The sequence below is a fragment of the Spea bombifrons genome, chromosome 8, assembly GCF_027358695.1.
Source record: "Spea bombifrons isolate aSpeBom1 chromosome 8, aSpeBom1.2.pri, whole genome shotgun sequence".
Lineage (NCBI taxonomy): Eukaryota > Metazoa > Chordata > Amphibia > Anura > Pelobatidae > Spea > Spea bombifrons.
The window spans coordinates 2,782,737-2,807,799 of record NC_071094.1 but is presented as its reverse complement, the minus strand read 5'-3'; the positions used below and the strand labels follow the sequence as shown (position 1 = coordinate 2,807,799).

The 25,063-nt window shown below is 41.5% G+C and overlaps 1 protein-coding gene and 1 long non-coding RNA gene across 2 annotated transcripts in view; one reads left to right on the top strand and one right to left on the bottom strand.

The window, feature by feature from the left end:
• Positions 1 to 1,974: 1,974 nt before the first annotated feature.
• On the bottom strand, positions 1,975 to 4,837 carry LOC128503684 (uncharacterized). The gene is made up of 3 exons (XR_008355278.1): positions 4,790 to 4,837; positions 3,153 to 3,361; positions 1,975 to 2,337 (listed from the first exon to the last, which is right to left on the bottom strand). It is a non-coding gene; the product is annotated as an uncharacterized LOC128503684 (long non-coding RNA).
• A 3,748-nt stretch (positions 4,838 to 8,585) lies between these two features.
• NOTCH1 (notch receptor 1) overlaps positions 8,586 to 25,063 on the top strand; it is a 39,820-nt gene continuing 23,342 nt past the window's right edge. Inside the window, exons 1-2 of the mRNA XM_053472384.1 lie at positions 8,586 to 9,253; positions 13,799 to 13,880. Of these exons, the coding sequence (XP_053328359.1) occupies positions 9,199 to 9,253; positions 13,799 to 13,880 (137 nt within the window). The 5' untranslated portion in view covers positions 8,586 to 9,198. The remainder of the gene's footprint in view (positions 9,254 to 13,798; positions 13,881 to 25,063) is intronic.

The following is a 25,063-nucleotide window of genomic DNA, read 5'->3' as shown; positions in this document are numbered from 1 at the left end:
CACTATCCAAAGCTGTTGAGTTTGAGGGCTCATGAGTTTTTGGGTATTCCAGGCCAAGCAAACGCCTTTTTTTTAATACTCAATTTATTGATGATAATGGATAATCTGTGACAGTGATTTTCGTGTAATAATAGTATTTCTGAGAAATCTAACAAGTTAATCTCATTATTCCTGGCAGCAAACAAGAGATTGTCTGAATCCTAGTTGCCCCAGAGGGGCAGAAGGGTTTTAAAGAAAGAAAATAATCCCTGCCATAAAGCAATTGAGTCAGTGTGGTTAATGAAGTGGGCGGCGCCCTAAATATCACATGACCACCTTAAATGGCGAGCACCATATCTACTGAGAAAATACACGTATTTAAAGAAATGAAAAGTCACTGGAATTAACACTTGATATTTTTTCATATCTGCCTATCTGGTAGATAAAATATTGTGAATATTGGGGCAATTCCTGATATTTCATTATATTAGGCTGTGAATTCTGGCCGGGGTTTGTAGAGAAAACAAACAGGTGTGAGTTGGAAGTGGAAAACCACAGCAGATAAAGGGCTGGGAGGATATCCAGAAACATCTAGAATGATAGCGTTTGGTTTAACCCTTCTGGATAGTAATTACTGGAATTTTTTGCTTTTGTGGTTTGTGCAGCAAAATAAGAATGTTTGGTGAGTGTGCGGTCTGAAGGCTGAGAGTGCTGAGGGAGCGCGCCCCCATGCACATTTCGCTCACAGCCTGTGGCAAACTTAAGGCCCACAAATATGCCTAACATTGATGTCACCAATGCATGATGTCATAGTCTTATAACTGCAGTCATCGGTGAAACAGAACAATGTGGGGGGGGACTGTATTTCCCAACTGGCCCATGATCCCCAATGCCCAAAAACACTGGACGGTGTCGCAACTCGGCCGGCCCCACACTGAGCTGGACTTTCATTAGTCAGAGAGTCCTGCTGGGTGATTAAGACTAAGGCTTTCTATAGTTTCCCTATAGGACGAATGATAAGGAGTGGGGTGTTTGTCTAGTAGATCGGGGTTCATATCACAGAGCGAGAACTCATACAAATGGCTAATATGCAGCTGCCTGAAAACATTATATTATGGGGCAAAAACTAAAAAAAAGAAAACAGAGCAATATTTTTAAAAACATATTTTTAATCTGATATGAGGAATAAAACGAATTGTTGGGAGTTCCCCTTTAAGGACAATTTACAGAATATTACAAAACAGTAGAAATTTGTGGTTTTGACAACATGATCTGATGCCGGGGAACTGAGCAACACTTTTGCATGTCAAAAATACACTCGTTTGGTGAAATAATAAAACGGAAGTCCCCTAATCATTTTTCACCCATTTCTATATATATGAAATTATAGGTTTTTTCAGTGGGGGAGGGTTAAACTGCTTGCTATGAATGACCTCACAGTCCAGCGATCGTCATATTCCTCCTTATATCTTCCAGTTCATATCTCGTACTATTTGGGGGCTCTCGCTATTTTATTTTTGTTCTAGGAGGAAAGCGTTATTTTCCCATGGGAAATGTTATCCCAGATCAGCCCAGCCAGGACTGTTTTCGCTTTTCTGCACTGCTTGGTATCTCGGATGGGCTCAGTTTTCATGTTAATCTAATAAGTGATAACTGTATTCTTTGGTTTTCTCTTTTCTTTTCTCTTCTTTTTTTGGGGGGGATGGGTCGGGGTCTCTATCTTTAGCGGCGGTACCTGATGGCCCTGGTTTTTGATTAATGGCGGCTTAACAGCTGATAACTCCGAGCCAAACACTTTGTATCTGCAGGCTGCTAAGATTAATATTCATTCACAGCCGGGTAGTCAGACAGCCCTCCGAACCAAGGAATTTGTCTTCGCTAACAATTGTCTGTGGGAATTTAAGACGTAACGAGAGGAAATTGTACTCCACTGAGCCTCCCAGCAGAAGTAGTAAGTGAATGGAACAGCCTCCCAGCAGAAGTGGTAGAGGGTAATACAGTGAGGGTAATAAACATGCGTGGGATTAGACATACGGCTCCTGAATCTAAGACAAGACCAACAACTGATGATGGTTTGAGTTTGCCAGTCTAGAGGGGCCGAATGGGGCCGATCTGCTGGAAAATCCTATGTAAATTGTGTCCTTCTGTCCTAGAGCAGAACCATTAGGCTGAGTGATTGGTACGCGATCCTTGACCCGAGGATGGAGTCTCCAAGCCCTAGGGTGATTCATTTCCAGGCAGGGAAGGCGATCAGGTTTGAATTCAGAGTCCGCAGGAAAAGGTCAAGGCGGGATCTGGTTTGTAACAGGCAAACTGGAGGTCATCCAAACCGGGCTATCATCACTCACGGCGTATTTACTAAAACAAAGACATTTGGGTTTTATTCAGCATTAAGGACAAATTCTCAAAGAAGAGGCCACAAGAAACCACAAAGACTTTCTACCGGTTGCTTATAGGTTTCTCGACTCTTTGGATGGATAATAGTAAAGGGCCATACCATTTCTTATAGGGGGGGGGTTACTGGACCTGTGTCTCTCCTACTTTATTGCACACCAGTCCTAAACATTATACCATACTGTCCATACTGGCTGCTGGAGTTTTAACCCTTCTCATGCAAGAAAAAGCTGAGTTGGTCCTTTATAATCTATAATTAATATGAGGAATCTGGCTGAATTATAGATGGTTGGCCAGCTTAGACCTTTGTCCGGGACAAAGCTGGCCTGCATCAACCCTTCATAATGAGGAGTAAAGTTGGAATGTATATATATATATCCTGCAAAACCCCAGTTTAGTGAATAGAACTCTAAGCACGGCTTTGGCCAATGGTCCAATTCTTATGTAGGGTCTTTTTTGGCCAAAAATGGAACATTATTATCCTGTTTAGCGAGCCGCTGGTTATACACAATGATGGGGCTAAAGAAACTGTTATTCTAGAATGTGATACATTTCATTTTTATACAATGTGACATGTTCCTTTCTCTTCTTCCAAAGGAATTCTCCATTGCAAACATTAAACCATAGCGTAGACCTGCCTGGGGCAACTCCATGTTTTTGTTTAAGCCAACATTCTCACGCTACCTCTGTATACAAGGCATGGACTGCTCCAAAAACCTCTTCCAACTGTGCAGGGATATTCTGCGCTCCCAAATATTGCTAATACTTAACTTTCTTACCCCGTTCTGATGTCCAGGGACTTTAGGAAAACATCTGGCAGATGTGCGAAAGCCGGTTCCCATTTCTACAGCGTTTATTCAAGATCCGAATGTCATCTCGTCGGTATTAATGAAAACAAGGCGCAGATTATCGGCCGTGTTATTACTGAAACATACCGAGGAATCTCTTATGGCCGCCTCTTGGGTTTCTCAGGCCTCTCTCCGTGATTCTGAAACGCACATGTGCCTAATATCAGCATCTGATCTCACTGAGTCCTTCTTAAGGACCACACAGAAGACCTCTCTTTCCAGCCGACTACGTCCCTTCACACTCACAACCCGACTTCCTTGGCCGCCTGGGTGTGGTGGGAGTTATAGAACACAGCAGCTGGGGTACCTGATGTAGCTTATATCTTCTCATACGAGAAGATCCAACCTGGAAAATAAATCATTGCTAAAATCCTAATATTTTCTATGGTATTTATTGAAGAAGGGAAGATATTCTACAACCAACTATGGGTTGACGGCCAAGTTGCCCACAAGATCTTACAATCTACAAGTGTTCAAGAATTAATAATTACAGGGGACGTTTTCCAGCTGGGTTCGACAAAGTGCCCGTAGCAATTAGTTTATTAGGGGGCTTTTCTGTCCCTTTAATTATATATATAATATATTATATATTACATATAGACCGCGCCACTGTGCGTAATGTAACTTTAGCCCGCTGTATGTCTGAATTACCAAGAGGATTAATCTTTGACCGTAAGTAAGTACCGGGTCACCGAATGCCCAAACCCTTCTCCTTTTCCTGGGAAATTATCTGTAGGCGCTTAAGTAGGTGGTAATGATACAAGTTGCATGGATGGCAGGAGCCGAGTGGTGTCTGTACTGCCTTGTGAAGCTTTATCCCCGGAGCACTTCAGATAACGGCGCCTGTTTCTAAATCAGTTCAATGTTTCAGATACAAAGCACCGGCCACTTGGCTACTGTGGAATCCAATGATGGCACCCAGCGGAATCTCACGGGATGTAAATTTGCCTACTAATTTAGTAAGATCTGTCTCTAAAGCAAAGCCCTCTGCTGATGGACCTCTGTGGCCATTGGCTGGTTATAAGCGGCTTGGGGAGCATAAAAACACAACGTGCAGTCACACATACGTCATTTCACGGCCACTGGCCTTAAAGTGCCAGGGACACCTAGTAATGGTCAGAGGCACATATTGTCGGGGCTTTTAGGGCTGTAGAACCCTGCGATCCCCTCATACCCAGCAAACATTTTGACCTCCTAGAAAAGAGGGGCATCAGGGGAGAAAAGTTGGGCATCAGGGGAGGAAAAAGGGGCATTAGGGGAGGAATGGGAGGGTAGATGGGCATCTAAGAGGGAAGAGGAGCATCAGTGGAGGAAAGAGGGGCATCAGGGGAGAAAAGAGGGGCATCAGGCAGGGGAAGAAGAGCATCAGGGGAGGAAAGAAGGGCATAAGGGGAGGAAAGAAGGACACGTGATTTTTATTTATAGACCTTTCTTTTGATTCTGCAACATCTTCCTTGTAAAAAAAAATAATTAAAATCAGAAAAATGTTAAAAATGTGTATATATTATTCCCCAATTAGACAGTTTATTTTCAGTATAGAGGAGAAGATAATAATATTTAGGTAATACCTGCGTGTTCGGTTCTCGGGGGAACATGTCCGGGCAGCTTCGCCGTTTGCTGCTTCTGAATTGAAGGATAGGATGTTTTCTTTCAAATTCTGTTTTTTTGTTTTTTTTTAAAACAGGGCCGTTAGGTATTTGTCCAGATTTATAAATGTTTGAAATCCCTACGACGGCGCTGTCATTCAAACTATTTTTTTTACTTTCTTTTAACTTTACAATTCTAATTGGGTGGTATTTTGTATAGCAACACTCACGGGGAGTTTTGATTGGAAGATAAAGTTCAAAATGTGATTTTAAAATATAAAACACGTGCTCTGTATACAGAGATAGGAGACAACAGATATCAGTTTTAAAAGGGTGTTCTTGACACGTATTGATCATTGACCTCAATATATTGTATATTGTACAGTCTATTCATTTAACATTTTGTGTGTGTGTGTGTGTGTGTGTGTGTGTGTGTGTGTGTGTGTGTGGGGGGGGGTGGGGGGAGGGCTCTTTAACCCTTTAAACACCAAAGCAGAGGTGCAATGTTGTACCCCAGAGGGACACTTGTGTTTTGGTGCTTAGAGGTGAAGACTTTTAGTGTGAATTTATGACTTATTGCTTGCTATTTAGTTGTAAAGCCGTTCCCTGCTGTTTCTATACACATTATCGGGGCTTTTAGGGCTGTAGAGCCCTGCGATCCCCTCATACCCAGCAAACATTCCGAGCTCCTAGAAAATAGGGGCATCAGGGGAGGAGAGAGGGGCATCAGGAGAGGAAAAGAGGGACATAGAGATTTAAGCCCAAAGAAAGACTGGCTATGGAAACCAGGGACACTTGGCTTCTATACTTTGCATTGGTATTGAGGATGTTATAGCAGTATAGTTATAAAGATTAGGTTGGCTCAGGGGGCAGGGAAGCAGCAGCACTGTAAAGACGCTCCACACATGGTAAGCGTGTGTTATAGTATGCGTGTGTGTTAGTTACAGAGAGCAGGGGACAAGGGGCCCCTTGGCTTTGCCGCCCCCAGGGCCAGAATGCACCAACCCTCCCCTGTTAGCTATCATTGTGATTAATTGCCAAAAGAATTACTTTGCAAACTCCCAAAGCACAAATTTTACCTTTTTCCCCCCCATTCTGCTTTTTCCATGTAATATGGAAATCTTAACCACTATCAGATTGTAGAAAACTTTCACTGTGCTTAACGGTCTTCATTTCAATGTAATCAAACCGCGATATAGAGGAAGGGTAAAAGGAAAGCTTTGTCACTGTTCCACAGGATTAACATAATTAAATAAATCCCACGTGTAATATTAGTACATGGCCCTAAGAGCCCCATTCAGCCCAGTGAAGTGTGCGGCAGTGTAATGTATACTCAGGATGCATAAGGTCAACCGGTCAAAGGCATGTATAGAAAGAACACTAGAGATTATTTAACTAAACAAAGGATACATTTCACATTAAATTTCACAGGAGATTAATACATATTCAGCAGATTAATGAGAGTATTACGACAAACCTGCGCTCCAATATAGATCCCAGCGAGGAAAATACTTGAGCACAGGTGAGAGGCGAAGACTGGCACTTACAGCAGCTCCAAAAGCTACAATGCTTCCACAATGAGCTCCAACCTCTTCCACTAAGAGGGTGGTAAATAAGTGGAGCAGCCTCCCAGCAGAAGTGGTAGAGGGTAATACAGTGAGGGTATTAAACATGTATGGGATAGACATACGGCTCCTGAATCTAAGACGGGACCAACGACTGATTAAGGTTTGAGTCTTTACAGCAGGAGAAACGGGTGACTAGACGGGGTCTGTATGCGTCTCAGATAATCTACAGAAAAAATGCTGAAAAATTTTTTTTTTTTTGCCTCTTTTCTGTAAATTAAGCTACTTTCTTGGAAATCCTGTAGGATTTTGTGGCTTTACGTAGTAACACATTTTTTTTAACTAAACAATGTCCATACCCACCTCGTTCGTGTTAAGCATTCCAATTAGGGTTTGTGATAGATATATAGGTTTTAAAAGCCAAGTTTTAAAAGCGGTTTTATTACCATAGCAACCTGCTACCAGGAACCAGCCTTCCATAGGTTGCTATGGTGATAACTCCACCATTAACACCACTTTTTACAGTAAAGTGTTAACATTAATCTCCACCATCAACCTCATGAGATTTTAAATAATACCCAGGGAATGGCTGGGGAAATCCCATCTCCTCTATCTGGTAAAATGTTAGCCCAAAATAAAAAATATTAGCAATAAAACACGCTGGAAACATCAGAATTCCTGGTAAAAATGACCAGATGGAAAGACCCTCTTTAGGCTTCACTAAAGTAACTTATGACAGCAGATAGTCCAAGCAGAATCATTTATAACCCTCCTCCGAGGGCCGAACGTCATTAAGTTTTGCTCCATTCGTTTTCGGACAAGGAAGTCCATTCCCTGCGCTTCGTTTCGGACGGAGTTCGGAGGGGCTTTCTTTTGGAAAAACTTACCTGTGTTGTCCCCATCGTATGCACGGAGAATCTGGCCCTGTTGCGGCCCTGAATAGCGCTAAAGAGGAGGGAGGAATGCATACAGGTTAAGCGGAGATACAGAAGCGGTAGAGAGTGAGAAATAAAAGTAATAAATAAAAAAAAATCTGAGCTTTGCTCTTGGTCCTGGATCGTTTCATTCATTATTATTATTATTTCTTATTTTATATGGTGCCAACATATCCTGTAGAGCTGCACAATGGGTAGACAGGACATAACAAGTAGTATATAACATAACAACAGGTGAGGAGGGCCCTGATCAAAGGTGCTTGCAATCTACATTCATACGAATTCATGAGTTTAACAAAGTTTGTTGCAATTGATATGAATCCGAATGCACTAAAGCCCTGTGGAGAGAACACAAGAACCCCCCTTTGTCACCCATAAAGCCTGGCAGCAGTCAGCCTGGGGGGCAAATTCAGTAAAGTAAACAGACTCAATGTGCTGTCCTGTCCAAAACACATTTGCTGAAGAAGAACGCATTGAAAGCCAATGAAAGGAGCACAGAAAGGATCCAGGTCAGGGTTGAGCTAGATCCTGGTGTATTAACATATCATTAATATAGCTTATATTATAACAAAAATATGTACTGTTTCAATAACATATTGAACTACTCACTAATCTCACTATTATTATTATTATTAATAATAATTATTATTATTATTATTATTATTATTATTTTCTGTAACAAAAATATGTACTCCTTGTGTAAGTTATTACATGGATCTCTGTTTGATCTAAATCTTATCTCCTCCAGGGATCTAGGCCCTGGGGTAACACATTGTAAGAGGTGATAAGGACATCACAATCTTAAAGAGGACATGAGGTGACACCTGGCATTCTTTTTTTTTTAACCTCACTATATTCAATGAGTTTGGCTTGGGACAGGCACATTCCCAGTCTGAATTGAATGTGTGAACTGGTCTGCAGTGTTCCTTAGAGTGTCTTTCCCTTCCCCCTTCTCTTTTCTTTACATTTCTAAAGAAAGAAAAAAAAGAAGGAAACAGACAAAAGGCAGCAGAGTGCCCCAGGGAGCACCCGCCGGGGCTTCTGCCACCTTCCCACTGCCTGCCTGGCGACTGCGCTCCACACTCCCCATTCACATGCTAATGAAGCAGATCCCTCCGCCTACAGCAAGAAAACTTTAGACAGAGCCTTGAAGTTCTCAGAAAAATAGTCCCTCCTCTTCAAGCACGCTGCAGGGCAGAGAGAGAGGCAACAGAGACTTCTCACCGGGGTAGTTGTATTCAGCCCCGTCTAGGGTATATGTCCAAGGGTGCACTGGGTGCGTGTGGTGGAGCTGTGCAAGCAGTGGGACTCCCTGTGGCGGAAGGATCTGCAGAGCTGTGTTATTGCAGAGCCCTGGCTTTGAAGCTGCTCTCAGTGTGTGCTCTGCACTCAGTGCTGGCAGGACAAGCAGTGATTGTGAGATCCCAGGCTGGAGTCACAGTGAGCATTGGTCCTGTGTGATTGCGATCTTCAGGGGTTAATGCCCTACAACACTGGTTTCCTCACATCCAAGGAAGGACCCTAATGTTGGACACCCTGGAACAGAGGACTAGCAGGCTGGATTCACTGTAACAGGGGGCTCCGGGGCTGGATACGGTGTAACAGGGGGCTCCGGGGCTGGATACGGTGTAACAGGGGGCTCCGGGGCTGGATACGGTGTAACAGGAGGCTCCCGGGCAGCTGGATACATTGTAACGGAGGGTTCCGGGGCTGGATACATTGTAGCAATTCTCTCCCGGGCTGGATACATTGTAACTGATTGCCGGGCTCGCTGGCTGGGATTTTGCTCCTCTTCGGGGATTTGTACCCCTGTAGCTACTGGGATCTCCCACCCACGGGACTTATGTCCCACTAGTGTAGCTGGTTTGGTGTGGCTGATCTATCCGGAGGGATGTATCGGATTGGGCTGGTGTTTCTGTTCTGCTCCCTGCCTGCCCCCATCACAGGTACTGTACCACTATAGAAATATTACTATGCATGTTGTGTGCCCACTATACCAGGTACAATAATGTGTGTGTGTGCCCCCCCTGCCACCTATGTATTGTGTGCCCCCCATGCCACCTATGTATTACTGTGTGCCCCCCATGCCTTATTGCATTCCTTTTTAAATGGCTTTAAAATGACTAATATGTTTCCGAGACTTGCTCCAGGAGCTTACACCCTACAGTGTTTATCGTACTGTTAGCGAGTTGCAGTGGATCGGCATGGCACGGCATGGCACGTGTTACTGCATAGACTTGTGAAATCATCATCATCATCATAATGTCTGACATGAGATGCCCCCACCCCATCATCAGGCATTAATCATATTTCCCAAGGAATTCACTCGATTACAGCAACATTTTTTATAAGGTTTCGGTGGTGCTGAAAAGTCCTTGGGTATGGTCCGGTAGTCCACAGAGCTTACGATCTAGCCATGAGGAGTTCGTGAAGCTTTCGACTAAATGTACAATGTATATTTAATACAGTCTATATTGGGCGTGTAGGTGCGTTTTTCTACCCTCTGGTGTTGATGGTGTTAATTCTATTTGCAGGTGTAGGTTGTCGCTCATTAAGATTTTGCAAGCTCTTGGGCCAAGGAAAATGTGCAGTAACAATTGCCTACAAGTTTAATGGCAGATCCTGGAGTCTTAAAATACCCAAGACTTGCCCAAAAATCCCTGTTCTGGGGTCATGATTCACTAAAATATTGTGTTTTGTGTTATAAATCTTAAATATTGCAATTTTCTTGTTGTTGGCTCTAAATGTTGGAGGGTTAACCCCAATATTTACACTTACTACATGACCTTCTGTTGATGTCAACAAAAATGTATCTGTCTGAAGATTTGGTCTTTTCCAGCATTAACCTGTTTGGTTCCAGAGTGTTAAGTTTTTCAAAAGACCAGAATTGTCTTCCAAAAGGACATATTGTTAACCCTTGATTGCAAACTCTTTGATTTAGATAGTACACAAAAGGGTACTTTCTGGCATAGCCCAATGAACGTTTGCCACTAAAGTGTTAAAGATAAGACACTGCTGTTTATGGAATAAAAAGGGTCTTGTTTTGGAAGCTTACAATCTAGGAATTGTGTTGCTTTAAGATCAGTTATAAACTCGAGTAACTTAGTGAACCAACCAACATGTCTTGGCATTAACCCTTTCCGCAGCAGAGAGAGGTTAGTTAAGATAATGGCCGTGAGGAACTAGTGGAAACATTGTGACACCAATGAAGCAATTCGAGGCCGGAGGTCTTTCTTTGTTTTGTTTTTTAACCTTTTCTACTCCAGTGGGTTTGAGTGTAGTATTGCCCTTTTATGTGGCAGTCCATGTATTTCTGATCTTTATGGGCAAGCAAAGTGTTAAAAAAAAAAACAACCAAGAGTCAATCCACTAACCAAGCTCTGAATAATTCTCTTACTTTTGGGCATTAAAGAATAGTTTATGGTTTAGCATTGCTGGGACAGAATGAGTAAAGTTATTTTGCAATCACTTTTTTTGTGTTTAAAGGTTATTGCTACAGGAAGAGCTGGCACAACCCAGAAGAAGAGTTTAATGAAACCATTGAGGTTCACTCAAACATGTCACTCTCTAGAAATGTGTACTTTGCTATTAATGAATCTACTAGACCATGCTTGGTCTGCAGAAGGAGAGACAGACTGTACCTCGTAGGCGTTTATTCACTAAGCAGCATGTTGTGGGCAATTTGCCAGAAGATCGGCCCCGTTCGGCCAGTCTAGACTGACCCTTATTCCTGCTGTAAAGACTCAAACCTTAACCGGTCATTAGTCTCGTCTTAGATTCAGGAGCCATATCGCTATCCCCTGTATTGGGCCCTTACACATCTGCTGGGAGGCTGCTCCACATAGTAGTGAAACTGAACAGGCCAAATGGGGCTAATCTACTGACTTCTGGATTCTAGGTTTCTATGTAATATCCCTCTGCACGTTTGAGGACGAAAGCCCCCTGGCAGCCACAAGGTTAATCCATGTATATCTGTCTGGAAAACAGAGGGTTAATCAAGGACAGCTTTTAAGGGACCAAGTTAGTCTATTGTCCCAGAACTGACTCATAGCCAGAATCCGCTGTGTGTTTTTTTAATCTATAGGCTGCTCCTACAGACTTTCCCTTGTCTGGTTTCACAGAGCAGATCAGAATGTGTCATTTCTCTGCCATAGGTCGGCGTAAAAGAAACTCACTCGATGTACTCGCGATACAAAAAGTTCTAATTTTCCAGGCGATAGTATTTTCAGTTCTCTTGATGTTTCAAATTTCAATGCTTGTCGAAAAACACCTCAAATCTGCTACATGTCCTCTGTTAAGCCAAATGGGTATTTATCTAGAGCTATATTTCAGAACTCCGCTGTGTTGTGGCTAAATAATGGAAAGTGGATGTCCGCCGCTAATTTTTCTTTCTTTCTATACACATGGATTCAAAAGGGTTTAATAGTTTAGTATCCCACATGGCTCTATGCAACAGGCGTGTTAGTACGGAAAAGGCCATACTGGGAAGAAAGTAGGCACTTTCCAAAGTTTCCATTGACAAAAAATCTCATAAATAATGATGAGAAATGGCGCCCCCACCAAAAGGAAAGGTCAAGGAGGGTATTACACTCGGCAAACACAAAAATGCACATTTCCAATAGCATTCAATCCCACATTTCTCACCCGCTCTGATCTTATTCTACAAAAAAATCTATTGTATTTGGAGCACGTAGATATGAGATGTTCACATTTCTTTTCGTAGCTAGGGTATTGTTTTGCTAGCAATATGAACGAAGAGCTGCCGAATGAACTAGTAACCATTAAAATCAAATCTTTTTTAGAATTTTTTTAAAAAAGCGGGTTTGAGCTATGTGAGAAGGTTATAGGGTTAAATGGCCCCCTATTCCTTGTCTGTTTGAAGACAGGGACACAGGCTGCAGTGTGCTCACCTAGCAGGGGGTTATTGATTCAGCCCCAGGCTGCAGGTATTAAGTGACAAAGGTGGTTGGGTGGAATGAGGTCTGGCTCCCAACAATATCGCAAGAGACGTGTTTAACTTCACAATGAACGGCTCTGATTTCTGTCTTTGTTTAGAGTACAGAATAGATTCTGCTTTGCAGCTGTTGTGCTTCCCATGGCCAGCTCCCGTGTGTGTGTGTGTGTGCGTGTGTGTGTGTGTGTGTGTGTGTGTGTGTGTGTGTGTGTGTGTGTCGGGGTTTATAATGGTCACTTCTGGGCACTTACAGCTGCGAGTCTCTGAATATCTGAGCCACTTGATAACTAACCTTGTGATGCATTTTTATGTCAGTTTCTAACCACTTCCTTCTCATCAGAAGCAGGTTTGCACAATTTTAAAAACTTTTCGCAGAAGCGACACAGGGAAACTTAATGCAATGCTTTTCTGCTTGCAGAATATGGAGACGGATTGATAAGAATATTTTTATTTCCCTTTCCACATCTGGATTCAAAATGTGGAAAGTTACATTTGTTTGAAAGTAACCATATAGTTACTGTAATTCTCCCTACACCCCAGAGATTGTAAGCTCTTACGGGCAGTGGCTTTTTTTTATTTTTTATGGAGACCATTGGTCGTCTACTGATTTCTTCAAATAACAGTTCCCTAAACCAGTGTCTGCTTGTCCCGCATAATGAAAAAGTCCATTATGTTTACTCAAGGTCAGATGATCTGGAGGGCCCTAGAGCAGTTTCAAAGAGAAAAAAAATCTATACCCCCCCCCCAAACCCAAACCTTTCACCCTTTCATGAGCTGCATCCAGAAGGTCACGTGGCAATTCATTTTCACGTTAAGTTCGGTTTCACACCTCGTGTCTTGCTGTTTCTTTATAATGTCATCGCAGAGGAATGGCCTTCCCATGTCATGTAACAATGTGATATTGTCCAGGCACAAGATAATGTTACAGTTGCTATAATTCAGTCCCAAGAGCTTGTTTGAGATTCAAGAATTCAAGACTCCAAGCTAGTTTCTTTACAATCTACAAACGTCAAGCGTGACATTAACGATCTGCAGTTTTGGGTCAATTTATGAGCAAATGGTCAAGTCAACCACTGAGCAGTAGCTGCAAAGTAAGAAGATCGGTTGACCTATAACACTCCCCCCCCCCCATTGTTTTAAGTTATCCATGAACTTCTCCACATTAAATATATTCTTCTCTACTTAAAAAATACACTTGGTTTTATGTGCTCCAAAATGTGAGACCGTCCAACGGTGTAGACCTTAGATGTCCTCATCCATCATTTCTTCATGTGGTCAGAAGAGCAGATTCTAAAAAATGTGTCTTTATTCCTTAATAAGGTAGTGTGAATTTCTAATTCATTTGGCAAGGTATTTTGGAGAAGGTGATCATATTGATGAGTATAACTGGCGCGGTAACAATGATAACCCCAACGGAAACCGATCGCAAGGCTTGGCCAGTTGAGTTTTGTGCGTATTGTATGGGGGGGAGACTCGTTCTGATTGTAATTTGCACAGAGCAAATAATAATGCCCTTCTTTTTTCCCTACTGTTAAAGGTTTACGATGTACGCAGCCTGCGGAAATGTGTTTGAACAATGGGAAGTGCGAATCTACCCCTAACGGAAACGGAGTTTGCAAGTAAGTGCCAATTCTTTTAGATGTGACCTCAGCACGGTCCCAAATGACACAATGTTTACAATCAGACTACACCTGTTCTAATCTCCTCATTGGGCATTTCTTTTAATTGGAAAGCTTTTAGAAAAGAAACAATTTTCCTAAAATAATTCCCAAATGTATTAGTGGCTTCGCAAAATAGTTCTAACAGTAAACCCAATTGCCATAAAAGTGATGTTTTTGTAGAACTTTTTCTTGTCCAAGAGACTTGTGGGGTATGGCCCAAAGCTAGATGTTCTTCTATGGAAAGTGGAAAGACCGCAAGGTTCTAGGTTTGTGAAAGATGAGAAGAACCTGCTCTAGAACTTATTCTAGAAAAGTGGCATCCAACATGGCTACTAAAATTCATCACTTTGTTGACAAGGATCCCTTTTCCCTTCTGGCCTTTAAATATCACTCGGTACTTTTCATAATGGTCTTAGTGGCAACAATGGTGATGTAAAGGTCATCTAAAACCACGTTTTCCTTAAAAATATAAAAACCAACATATTCAAGATGTCTAAAGCCAGATAAGCAGTGCTAATTATTCATTAATTGTTTTTGTTTTGTGATCTTGGCTGTGAAGGAGAAACTGATCGGACACTCTTTCACCATTAAAATCTTCCGCTCTCTCTAACCTACTAAAACAATGGCGGAGTTACTTGGTCCCTCTAGCAAGTGGGTCTACAAAGGGCAGACCCTTTTTGTGAGCTCCTAATGAATGCACGCCACTTTTTTGTATTCACCGCTCAAGCCACACGGACGCTTGACGCTGTAAATCTTGTTTTCTTTCATTTAAAATGCGACAGCTGTGGTTCGGCCGAAATGCAGCCTCTATTGTTAAAGAAGACAGATTAACTCTGTGTGACTAATCATACGTGGCTTTCCAGAATGCAGAATTACCCCCTGTTTGTGCATAGCTTTATTTTTTTTTCTTTAACCCCTTTAAGACAAGGAGAGCATCTCATTTTGCAGAAGTTGAATACTTTAAGTGTTTATTTTTAATTGGGAATGGGGCCAACCCTAGTGCAGGAAGCCGTATGAATGGTTCTACGGGAATACTTGCCTCTATAAAGTACTTAAATGAATTCTGCAAATCGCTTGTTTTAAGCTCGAGACGAGTGGGAACTTCCTCAGAAGTAAATGCTTAGTTTCAGGATCTGTTAGAGCTGCAGTGTAACGAATATAAAATGCATTCCGCCGACACTGACTGCGTTACAAGTTGCTTGGTTCCAATTTTGAAACCTCTGTTGACGCGGCCCCTTTCAGAACATATTGCGTGCATTCTGAAAAAAAAGAGTCTTACCCTTTAGTTGAAGTTGATTTCTTTCAATCGGCCAACATAGGAAGAGATGTAAAGTTGCATGAGCTTCGATGGAAAGACTCCGTAAGATGGTTCTATCAGTTTTTCATCTTGGAAGAGTCTTTTGGATGCCAATTGAATGGCAAGCTCATTGGAACAGAACTTGGGACCTAACATTTATTCAATTTTGATTTTCAATGTTTTCTTTAAAGAATGTGCAGCCAGGAATGTTATGTCCTTTTATTCTTCCTATATCTACAGCTCCCTGGGTGACCCAAAAAACGTGTCTTGCGACATTGTTTCCAACATCATGTTTCGTATCAACTCTCCTGTGGGCCGGGTACATGGAGTGGTGGGCTTGTGTACTCTCATGTTTGCCCTGTGATAAAAGCAGAGCTGTGAAAGTATGGATTAAAAGGGTTTCTTTGCTCAAGCTCAATAGGCTATTTTTATTTATTTATTTTAGAGGGCTACAGGCTTTTCTGGATCCTCCATAAGGTCCATTGACTGCCACAGCAGATGATGGCCGACAGCTGTTTTTCAAATGAACAGGGGAGATTTCTTCTGGCCCATCCTGCCTTTTTTTTGGCTCCATTCACAGGTTGCGAATGGCTGTAAGATTAGATGTTTGCAAGATGTGAGGTGTTGGGTCCTCTGTTAGCTGCTTGTTGGCGGTAATCTCCAGGCAGATGGCCATCCTGCCCCAAGAGTCTTTTTGAATGACGCAACCATTCAATGAATGTCTCCAATGGATCCTTACAGTGTATTTTACTGTGCAAAGCTAACTAGCCTAATAATATTAAGCCTGATCATCTCCTTAAATGATTTTCCCAAAGGGATATTTGGAATAAGCAAGTAAGAGTGCAAATCTTTTTTTACTCTTGTCCCTTCTTGCTGACGATCTCATATGGGAACCCGGTGACATTAATTGCACCAATTCTCAGAACATATCACTTGGCTAGGTTGAGATAATAAGGAATATGTTCTGTCTGAGTCGTTCAACACAATGGAATATTTCAGGCTTCGGTATTATAGGTATCCGGGGGCAGTAAATGATCATTTAACCCTTTTTGTCTTAACACTTTGTGTGCCAGTAGCACTGAGTAACACAATCCATCACCCGAATTCATAGCCTTGTCATTTTCGTTATCTGGACGCCAGCTCTTGAAGCTCTGCAAATGAATTGGGCGTTCGGGCCATCGGACGTGTCAGCGTTTCACCTGCGTTTCTATCCACAAACCTTTTATTATACCCTACTTTAGATGATTTGAAAGTCAAGTGAAACTAAATATTCTACGTTGTAGCAAAAAGGCTTTTAGCTAAGAAAACCAAGCTGGAGTTTTTGTCTTCGACTTGGTATTGAAACATCTGCCTTGAGAGAGACTCCTTTTAGTGATGGACCATTAAAGCTACCACATGGTATGTTGGGATCAAACGGGAAGTACAACTGGTTAGTCTTCATACCCTTTTATCCAGCCTTAGCACGAGCAGGTTGGCTATTATATATCAGTACACCGTTTCTACGGAACTGTCTGGATCATAGGAAGGCAAGGAATACCCTAAGTTACATTGACTGCTACTGCCTCGCGAAAAAACTCGAGTTGACAGTCTACTCTTAAAGAAATAAAGGCAAGCTGTATTTTAACAGAAAAGTGAATTTTCAATGAAACTGTGAATTTGGGTATTTTCTATGCATAGGAAACATGCGGCTCTTTCCGGTTAGATAACTCCTAACTTTCAAGCTGTGTATGAGGTCCTTGGAGATGTTCTGGAACTCCATTGTTATTGTTTTTATGATTGATTATAATGCATAGTAGGAAGGGAATCCTCTCTCGTTTCTTTGTTCAGCTCTTGAGTTATATTTGGTTCCAAAAAGCCGATACTTCCTGTTGTATTCGTTTCTCATGTGCGATACAATGCGAGGCTCGCGGATCTGATCAGACCAGTGAGAATCCTAGCAGGAAAGGGTGGGTATGGGGCAATAGTTCATGAGACAAAACTCCAGGACATCCCTGATGGGGTCAGTGGCCCGTAGCATCTGAATTTATCTTACTTGGACCTTTTAAGGGTCACAAAACTTTTCAGTTAAAGAGAAAACCCTTTATAGAATCTTCGAGCGTGTTTCCATTTTCAGCAGAGCTTCGGATATTTTAATTCCTCTACATAATTCGGATGGAGTCTTTTTATTGTCGGCTCTTCCTGAGTCTTCCAAACAACAACTTCCTGCTCATAAAACTAAGTACAAGTGCCAAATACTTCCCCCGGTTTGCAAAAAGAAAAACCGTATGGTCCTGTTCTGAAACTTTTTACATAATTCCTAATTTTTAAAAGTAGAACAAAAACCGTATTTTAGATTTACCCAAAAATAGTGAATATGTGGACGTACACGCCATAGAATAATGTCCTTTTGTCGCTTTCTGCAGCATGCGGCTCCTTGGTAATGAGACGTGCAAAGAAGGTGCGGGTTAGATTTTAAACACGCGTTGTTCCGTACCCTGCATTCCCCGCGTTAAATGGTGTGTTTCCATCTATTTTTTCACCTGTGTGAATTGTTCTTTTTCTCAAAGCACCTTTCGTTTTAAGACGGAGCCCAGATGTTTACAGAGCGCTGCTTGTTAATAGCTTGTTTGTTGGCTTTAACAGTCCCAAGAAGCCCGGGGCAGTGCAGAGCTTGGAGTGGAAATTGTCCGCTTTATTGCAAGGTATAAAAAGGCTCATGAATTTAAAGTGGGCAAAGCATGGTTTAATAGAGCAGTTCCTTACACCTCTGTGTTAAAACAGGTGTTAAAAGAACACGAAACTGGAAAAAAATGAAACCAACCGTATCGGGTGCCTTTACGGAAAATTTGGTGCGTCCTTCCTTCTCTTGTAATTAATCGTTGTCCTGTTTTGGGTTATTTGCTCTCAACCTCAATGAAAGCAGGATTTGCCAGTAGTAGAGTAGAACATTGGCATCAGGCCTTGCCTGGGTTCCTGAACCCTTACATTTAACTCAAACTGGAATTTGTTTCACCTACACATTCACTGCTTTCTTAATCCACTGCTTCCACTTTATTGCCAACCCACGGGTTAAATGAGCCCGAAGCAACATGACAGATTGACCATTCATGGGGGGGGGACCCTGTTGAGTTTCTTGGGACTATGAGAAAAGAATGTGATGTAATAATTTAGCATCACATTCCGTTCTATTGTCTGTGTGCAGTGAGTCAGGAGCTTCTGAACCCTGGAGCAAAGCAGGGTTCATCCATCATGACTCCTGTGCTATATAAAAGATAAAATTACTGAAGGAATATGATATGATTCACAGGAACAACACAACATTGCTAGAATTGTTTAAATGGTTTAGTGACGATTTCCGAGGCAATCTTACCTTTAATGTAGGTCTGGGATTAATTCTTTAAAAAAATGGTTAAAACATAATGTTGTCTTCGGTTACCGTTGTCGGTTTGTTTTTTAATTCTTCTTATTACAAAATGACTTTTTTCCATCAATAATAGGCTTCAACAATATAACATAAGTACAATAAGTACTATTTGAGTTCCAATAGTATACCCAACGCATTTCTAGGTCTTCAATTTTATTTTTACTAAAGGGAAATCCTTAACAACCTTTTTTTGCTGTAAAATTCCCACCCTTTTCATTAAGTGATCGTGTTTAAATTACCCCCTATTATTTCTATCCTTGGAGGTTTCTGATCCAAGTCCGGCTTTTGAGCAGCTATTACCGGAGCAGATGCCTCAAACCGCGTTTAATGAAATCCAGGTGTTATTTTGTGGCAATGATATCCCCCGAGCTGCTGTTTTAAGGGCTGGACAGAATGCTTCTTAGTCTAACATAAGGCACTTTTTTTACTATTATTATTTAGCGAGGCAGGTGTTTAGCAACGCGCCCATAATAACCATTCCGCATCTGTACACATTGCACTTTGTGTGCTGAAAGGGCAGAGTATTGGGGAAAATAATAGTGGAAAAGGCTTTAATTAAACTCGTTAGGGGGCGTATTGTTCGAAGGGCAGATGTTTCAACAGGAAAATGTTCTTTAAAGTATGGGGTTTCTGGTCTTAGATCTTTAAAGGTAGGTCCTTTGCCGGTGCTGCCGGGACACTCTACAAGGACTTTTATCTAAAAATATATTGCTTTTTTTTTTAATAAGAAATATATATTTTACACCAGCAAGTACGTGAATATACCCTGGCTTTCTTATAGAAGCCACTCTCATTGGCAAATCAAAGAAGCAGCTTTCATGATCTAGAAGGTCTAGCATTACATCTTGTGTTGGGTGTTCCGGTTATGAGAATTCGTTTTTCTCATTCACCCCAGACTTGCTTTCGTTGGGGTGAGCCTTATGCTGTATGTGCATTTTATTTTCTTGTACACTGGTTTTAGGATCTAACTTTTTGTTCCTTCATCCCCCTCCCACATACACATAAGGTGATCTGGCAATTTTCTGTTCTATAAAGAGGTGTTCTGTTACTGGGCTATTTGACAGAGCTCTGGAAATAAATGAATTCACGCCGGCAGACCAGGTGACAAAGATATTGAGCAGGTGGCAGAAGTGGGATTTTTGCAGATGCTGTTCAGTGAGACCCGGTACTTCCCAGCACCTGGAAACAGTTAGCGTTTGTGAATACTTTAGGACCACGTGCATCACTGATTAATTTCAAAGGCACAGCAGCTAATTAAGAGTCATGACCTCTTACTTTTTAAATGTTCCTTTCCCACGGTTTACTCCATTATCCAATAACAGAAAGCGGGGCATTAAGAGGGTGGTAGGAGAATGAGGAGCCTGTCCTCTCTGGCCATCGCAATGTCTGGTTAATAAAACACATATTTTTGTCATTTGGGGGAAATCATAGGTTCTTTTTTGCTGCTATGTGTTTCTTAGTTGTTTCCATGGTTTTGGGGCAGGAGGAATACATATGGCGTACAGCAAAAAGAGAAGTCATCTTTCCTTTAGGAGTTGAAAATATAATTTATTGGCATTTACTTATCTTGTTTCATCTGAAGAAGAGATGCATAGACATTATGAAACCAATAAAATGTGGAATTCCTTGTATTTTTTTTTTAATATATATATTTTTTCCTTTTCTATACGTGTAACGTTATTTTATTTTAAAGATCTGGGTTTCCCGCTGTAATACTTTGGCCAGCACACGTAGCAGACATCTTCTATTTATGACGGGGTGGGAGAGTTGTTTTTGTGGATTAACCTTTTTGTGTGTCTTGAGATCTTTTGCTGTGTCTTGGAAACCCATTGTTTTCTGTCTTAAAGATGGCAGATGGCCACCAAGAATGGCGGAGATCACTAAAAGTTTAGAATGAGCCTGGGGTGAGAGGTCGCAAGAAGGCATCTGCCAGACTTAAATGCTGAGACGGGCCGCATTTCTGCAGTGACCTGGCATACACAGTAGCCTCGGTTATCCTAAATCTAATTTTTGTGCAACAAAATTGCCCGTTTTAGCTTGATGACAGATGACTGCAGCGTATTGGGTTCTGCAGTGTGGATACTCTTGCTATGTTGTGGGGTATATACGCCTGGAATCGCTTTACTGCCAAACTATTGTTGCGAGAGTTTCAGCACCTTTTCTAAAAACCTTTGTAGTATCTTTCAATCCTTATTTAGATATGGAAAATAAGGCTTCCTTATTCTACATTTAGAATACCTAAGAGCAAAAACCCATACGTGGAATGGCCTTTGATCTCTTCCTGAGCCAGTTCATGTTCCTTTCTTGAATACGCTGTTTTAACGAGCATTTTTGGCTGGTGTCCTCTCTATTGTGGTTAGAATACTGTCATGCTTTAACACCATTGTGTCACAGTTCTCTGATGGCTTGGAAAGTATCCACTTTATATAAGTTGTTGAGTTTTATTAAAAAAAAAAAAGGCATGGTGGGAAAAAAATGGTGGCATGAAACCAGGTAGATCCAGGTATACTGCATAATTGGCTGTGCTGTAGCATAGACAATCACTTATACTGCACTCCAAAACGTTATTGAGAGGGTGCTTCATAAGTGGAGCAGGCAACAGAAGTGGTAGAGGGTAATACAGTGAGGGTATTAAACATGCATGGGATAGGCATACGGCTCCCGAATCTAAGACGAGACCAACGACTGATTAAGGTTTGAGTCTTTAGATGGGGTCTGATCTGCCGGCAGATTCTGTGTGAGTTAGAGAGTCCAGAGGTTGTCTATCCCCAAAGAGCCTTCATGGGGACTTCACATAATGGTACAAGATTTGGAACGCTGGTAATATTAGTATCTTAGTGTTAGGCCTCTTCTTTTTTTTTTTTGTAAAGTAACTTTCCTCTAGTTAGAATATGCGTGGCTATTTTAAGAGAAGTAAAAGAATTTCACAAAAAGCCGCGGTGGCGCGAGGCCGGCCAGCACACACACGCGTTCTGCTGACTATGTCCTTAGCACATTTATGAAACATTACGAAAGATGTCTTGAGATTTCACAGCACCCTGTCTGTGGATGGCCACAAGCTCCGCTCAGTCATCCCCTTGTTTGAAGAAGCCGATATTTGTAGAGGTGAGCAATTACCCTTTAGGTTGGCCTAGGGAAAACCCCGCTGAAGACTTGAAATCATTCAGAACTTCCCCCTTGAATACTTTTTTCTGTATTGTCATCAATAAAATCTCTTCTACAAAAAAAATAAAATGCTAGCCAATCAGGTGCATGCTAGGATAGATGTTCTATTACCTCTAAATCAGGCAATTTAACTAAGAATACTTCATTTAAATTTCTTAATGTGTCCAACTATTTCAAAAACACACTTTTATCTACCTCATCTACATAGATTTTTTTCAGCAATAAAGTGCACTTTACAGTATTTGCTATTTGAGATCATTAGAACTACTGCTTTTTTATATATATATATTTTTTGTAGTAGTAGGGCTACTTTTATGGTTTTAAAGTAGAATTAAACTTTTACAACAACCCCCTCCCTAACCATTAAACACAAATCAATAAATAAATTATTTATAAACAAACATGCAATAGGTAACAACTTATCAACTGCAAAAATGAATGTATAAAACACTTTTTCCAGTTTCCTTAACGATTGATGGCTTTTTTTTTTTTTTTGTTTTTCCTCTACAAATTTAATGACTTTTTTTTTTCTTGATTTTTTCCCATGAAACACTCCCTTTTTGTGGTGTGGCCAGTTCAAAGCAAACATTCCTCCTTTCATTATACTCTGACACAATCCACCCACTTGTGTGTGTTTTTTTTTTTTTTTGTTAACTTCCATTAATAAATAACGTTCTTTGTGTGAATGTTATCTCTTTTAGAGAGAGGTTTGTTAAAATGTAACTTTGTATATTTAATGTTTGAAAAATTCTACGTATGGTACGCTGAATACGTTTCTTGTATGACTTTTTCCTAGTAGGGGCAAACAAAGACCCCTTATTGCCACCTTGTCTCGAGACCTTGGTCAGCTAATGGATAGAAGAAGTATGAATGTAGTTCTTTAGTAGCTAGAAACAATATTATCTAGTCCCTTCGTTATTTGTTGGCCACAGAGAACATTGGAATACCTTTTCGCTGACCAGCATTCATCGTGCCAAAATAAGAATCGCATAAACTTGCAAGACCTCAGATGTCCCTTTTAAGTTAAATCTCAAGAAGGGACCTCCTTGAGGTCTGGAATGTGCTCTGTGTTGGTCCGCTAAAAGGTATCCCACACAGTAAGATGTATTTTTTAAATAAAAATGTAATTTGGAGGGGATCAGGCGCTTTCGGTTACTACTAGAGATTCAGGTACTTGGACTTTACGTTTTAGTTCCCGGCACAAGGAATGTTTAAGGATATGAGTGAATTCATGTTTGTGTGCTTTCCAAAGTTGGCAGAGAACGCACTTATTGACAGGTGCAACAGAGCAAAGAGAAAAATATAGCCGGCTGCATTTCTTCTGTTTGCACGCAATTGTGAAAGTTCGGAGAAGTGTGCGGACTGAGGTGGACTTTCTGCATGAATGCATCCTTCAGATGTCTGCAGCCAACATGCCTTCACTGGCCCTCGGAGACCAGGGAGACTGAACAATGGGTGCTCTCATGAGAGCAGCAGGCTTCCAAAAAAGATTTTTGCCTGTTGCATTCCTAAATTGGGAGAAGCAACCCCCCCAACCCCCACCGCCTTGTCCAGAAGCCCAGGTCTATTCTGGATGTCCATGTCCCCCCCCCCCAACCCCACCGTATTTATGAAGTTCACTGGGCGGCGGTGGCTTGGAGCAGCTGCCATTGCCTCATTAATATGCACACCTGCTCGTCGCGAGTCTTTTGTGCACGGAGCAGATGCCCTAATTAATTCTGTGCCTATTCTATTCAGCCCCTTTGGCCAGGATAATGCGTACTCATTAACTTGAAATGTCTCTGCCTCCTAACAAATTCTCACACGAATCCCTGCACAAAGAAATACTTACAAATAAGTCGAAATATATCTCCGAGAGTTTAGATTTTTCAATATTTTCTTTTTTTTTTCCCTTTTTTCATAAATCGCAGAACATTCTCCCTACAACGTTATTTCACTAAAGTACTTATTTTGATGATTAAAACAATTGGGATTTTGCAAACGTTAGCTGTTTTCATAGCCTCCAAACTTCTTGGAGTCCCCTACACTTTCTTTTTTTTTCTTCTGGTTTTAGCAGCAGCTAAACCATCGCTGGGAACAGTGAAACACAATTTGGAGAACCTGATTCTTTAGTATTTGTATGTTCGGCAGAATTGGCTGATAAACCAAAACATGCAAAACCTCTCTTGATTATGTTCTAAGGAATTTAGAACATAGTTCTGGAGCAAAAAACTAGGTATGCAGCATTTGGAGATGTGTTATGTTGGGTTCCATATTTAGAACTTTGCCTTTGAGTTTCTCTTTAAAAGTAAATCCCGCTGTACCTAAAAGACATTAGCAGCTTGTTGTACCCAAATGGTCGAGAAATCTGCGCGGGACAGATGTTCCGTTCCCCTCGCGCAAAGGATTAAATACACAGTGGAAAAGTGTTCTCTGTGTCCAACAGAAGCCCCGCAGACAGCAAGTTCAAAGAGAGCAATACATGGAGAGAGCTCATTCAGCAATGCCGCTCCAAAGAGTTGTGCTCGGGAGCTGTTGATTGGAATACATTCTTGAAAAAATATTTTAACTACCTAGAACTACCTAGTATTTTAGCTACGAACCATTAATGGCTGTAATGAACTATTATTTTTGGCTACCTTTTTTGTTTTACCCCTGGCTGCCACCCTAACCAGTGGCAGAATAATACAGCTTGGTGTATTATTGCTGGGTCCTCCTCTCTGGAAGCGCTAACGCTGTGATACATTGTGATTTCAGAGGGAACCAGCAGCAGGCCCCTAATACCGCGCTCTTTGTCTCCTTCACCAATGCTGGTGCCCGCTTTGCCACAAATGGACCATCTGCAGGTCTAGAGGGAGGGAAAACCCAAACCCCTTATTTTAAAGCCTCCCAAGAAGACCTGTTTATTCTTCGCTATTCATCAGGCAGAAGTGTGAGGTCCATTGGGGCTGTAGCCCCTTCTGAAGGAAATCAAATCTCCGCAGCTTGTGTACTTATGTGCTAACAGATGGGGCAGTTATCGCATCTACTTGATGTGCTGACAAAGACGCTCGTACCCAGATGTCTCTCCTGCCCCTTTTTCTCCCTTTCTTTCATTTCACAACATTGCGAGCGCCTAATATGCTGGACAACCCCACCGACAGCTCCATAAACAATTCCCCAGGCAAAAAGCTAGTCAACAATGTTGTTTTTCCTGTAAACCAATTGGCTTGGATCATTTGGCTTGTGGCAGCAGATGGTGGCTTGTGTTCCTACCCCCACCCCCTCTATATTAAGACTCTCATTTTCTGCTGTCTT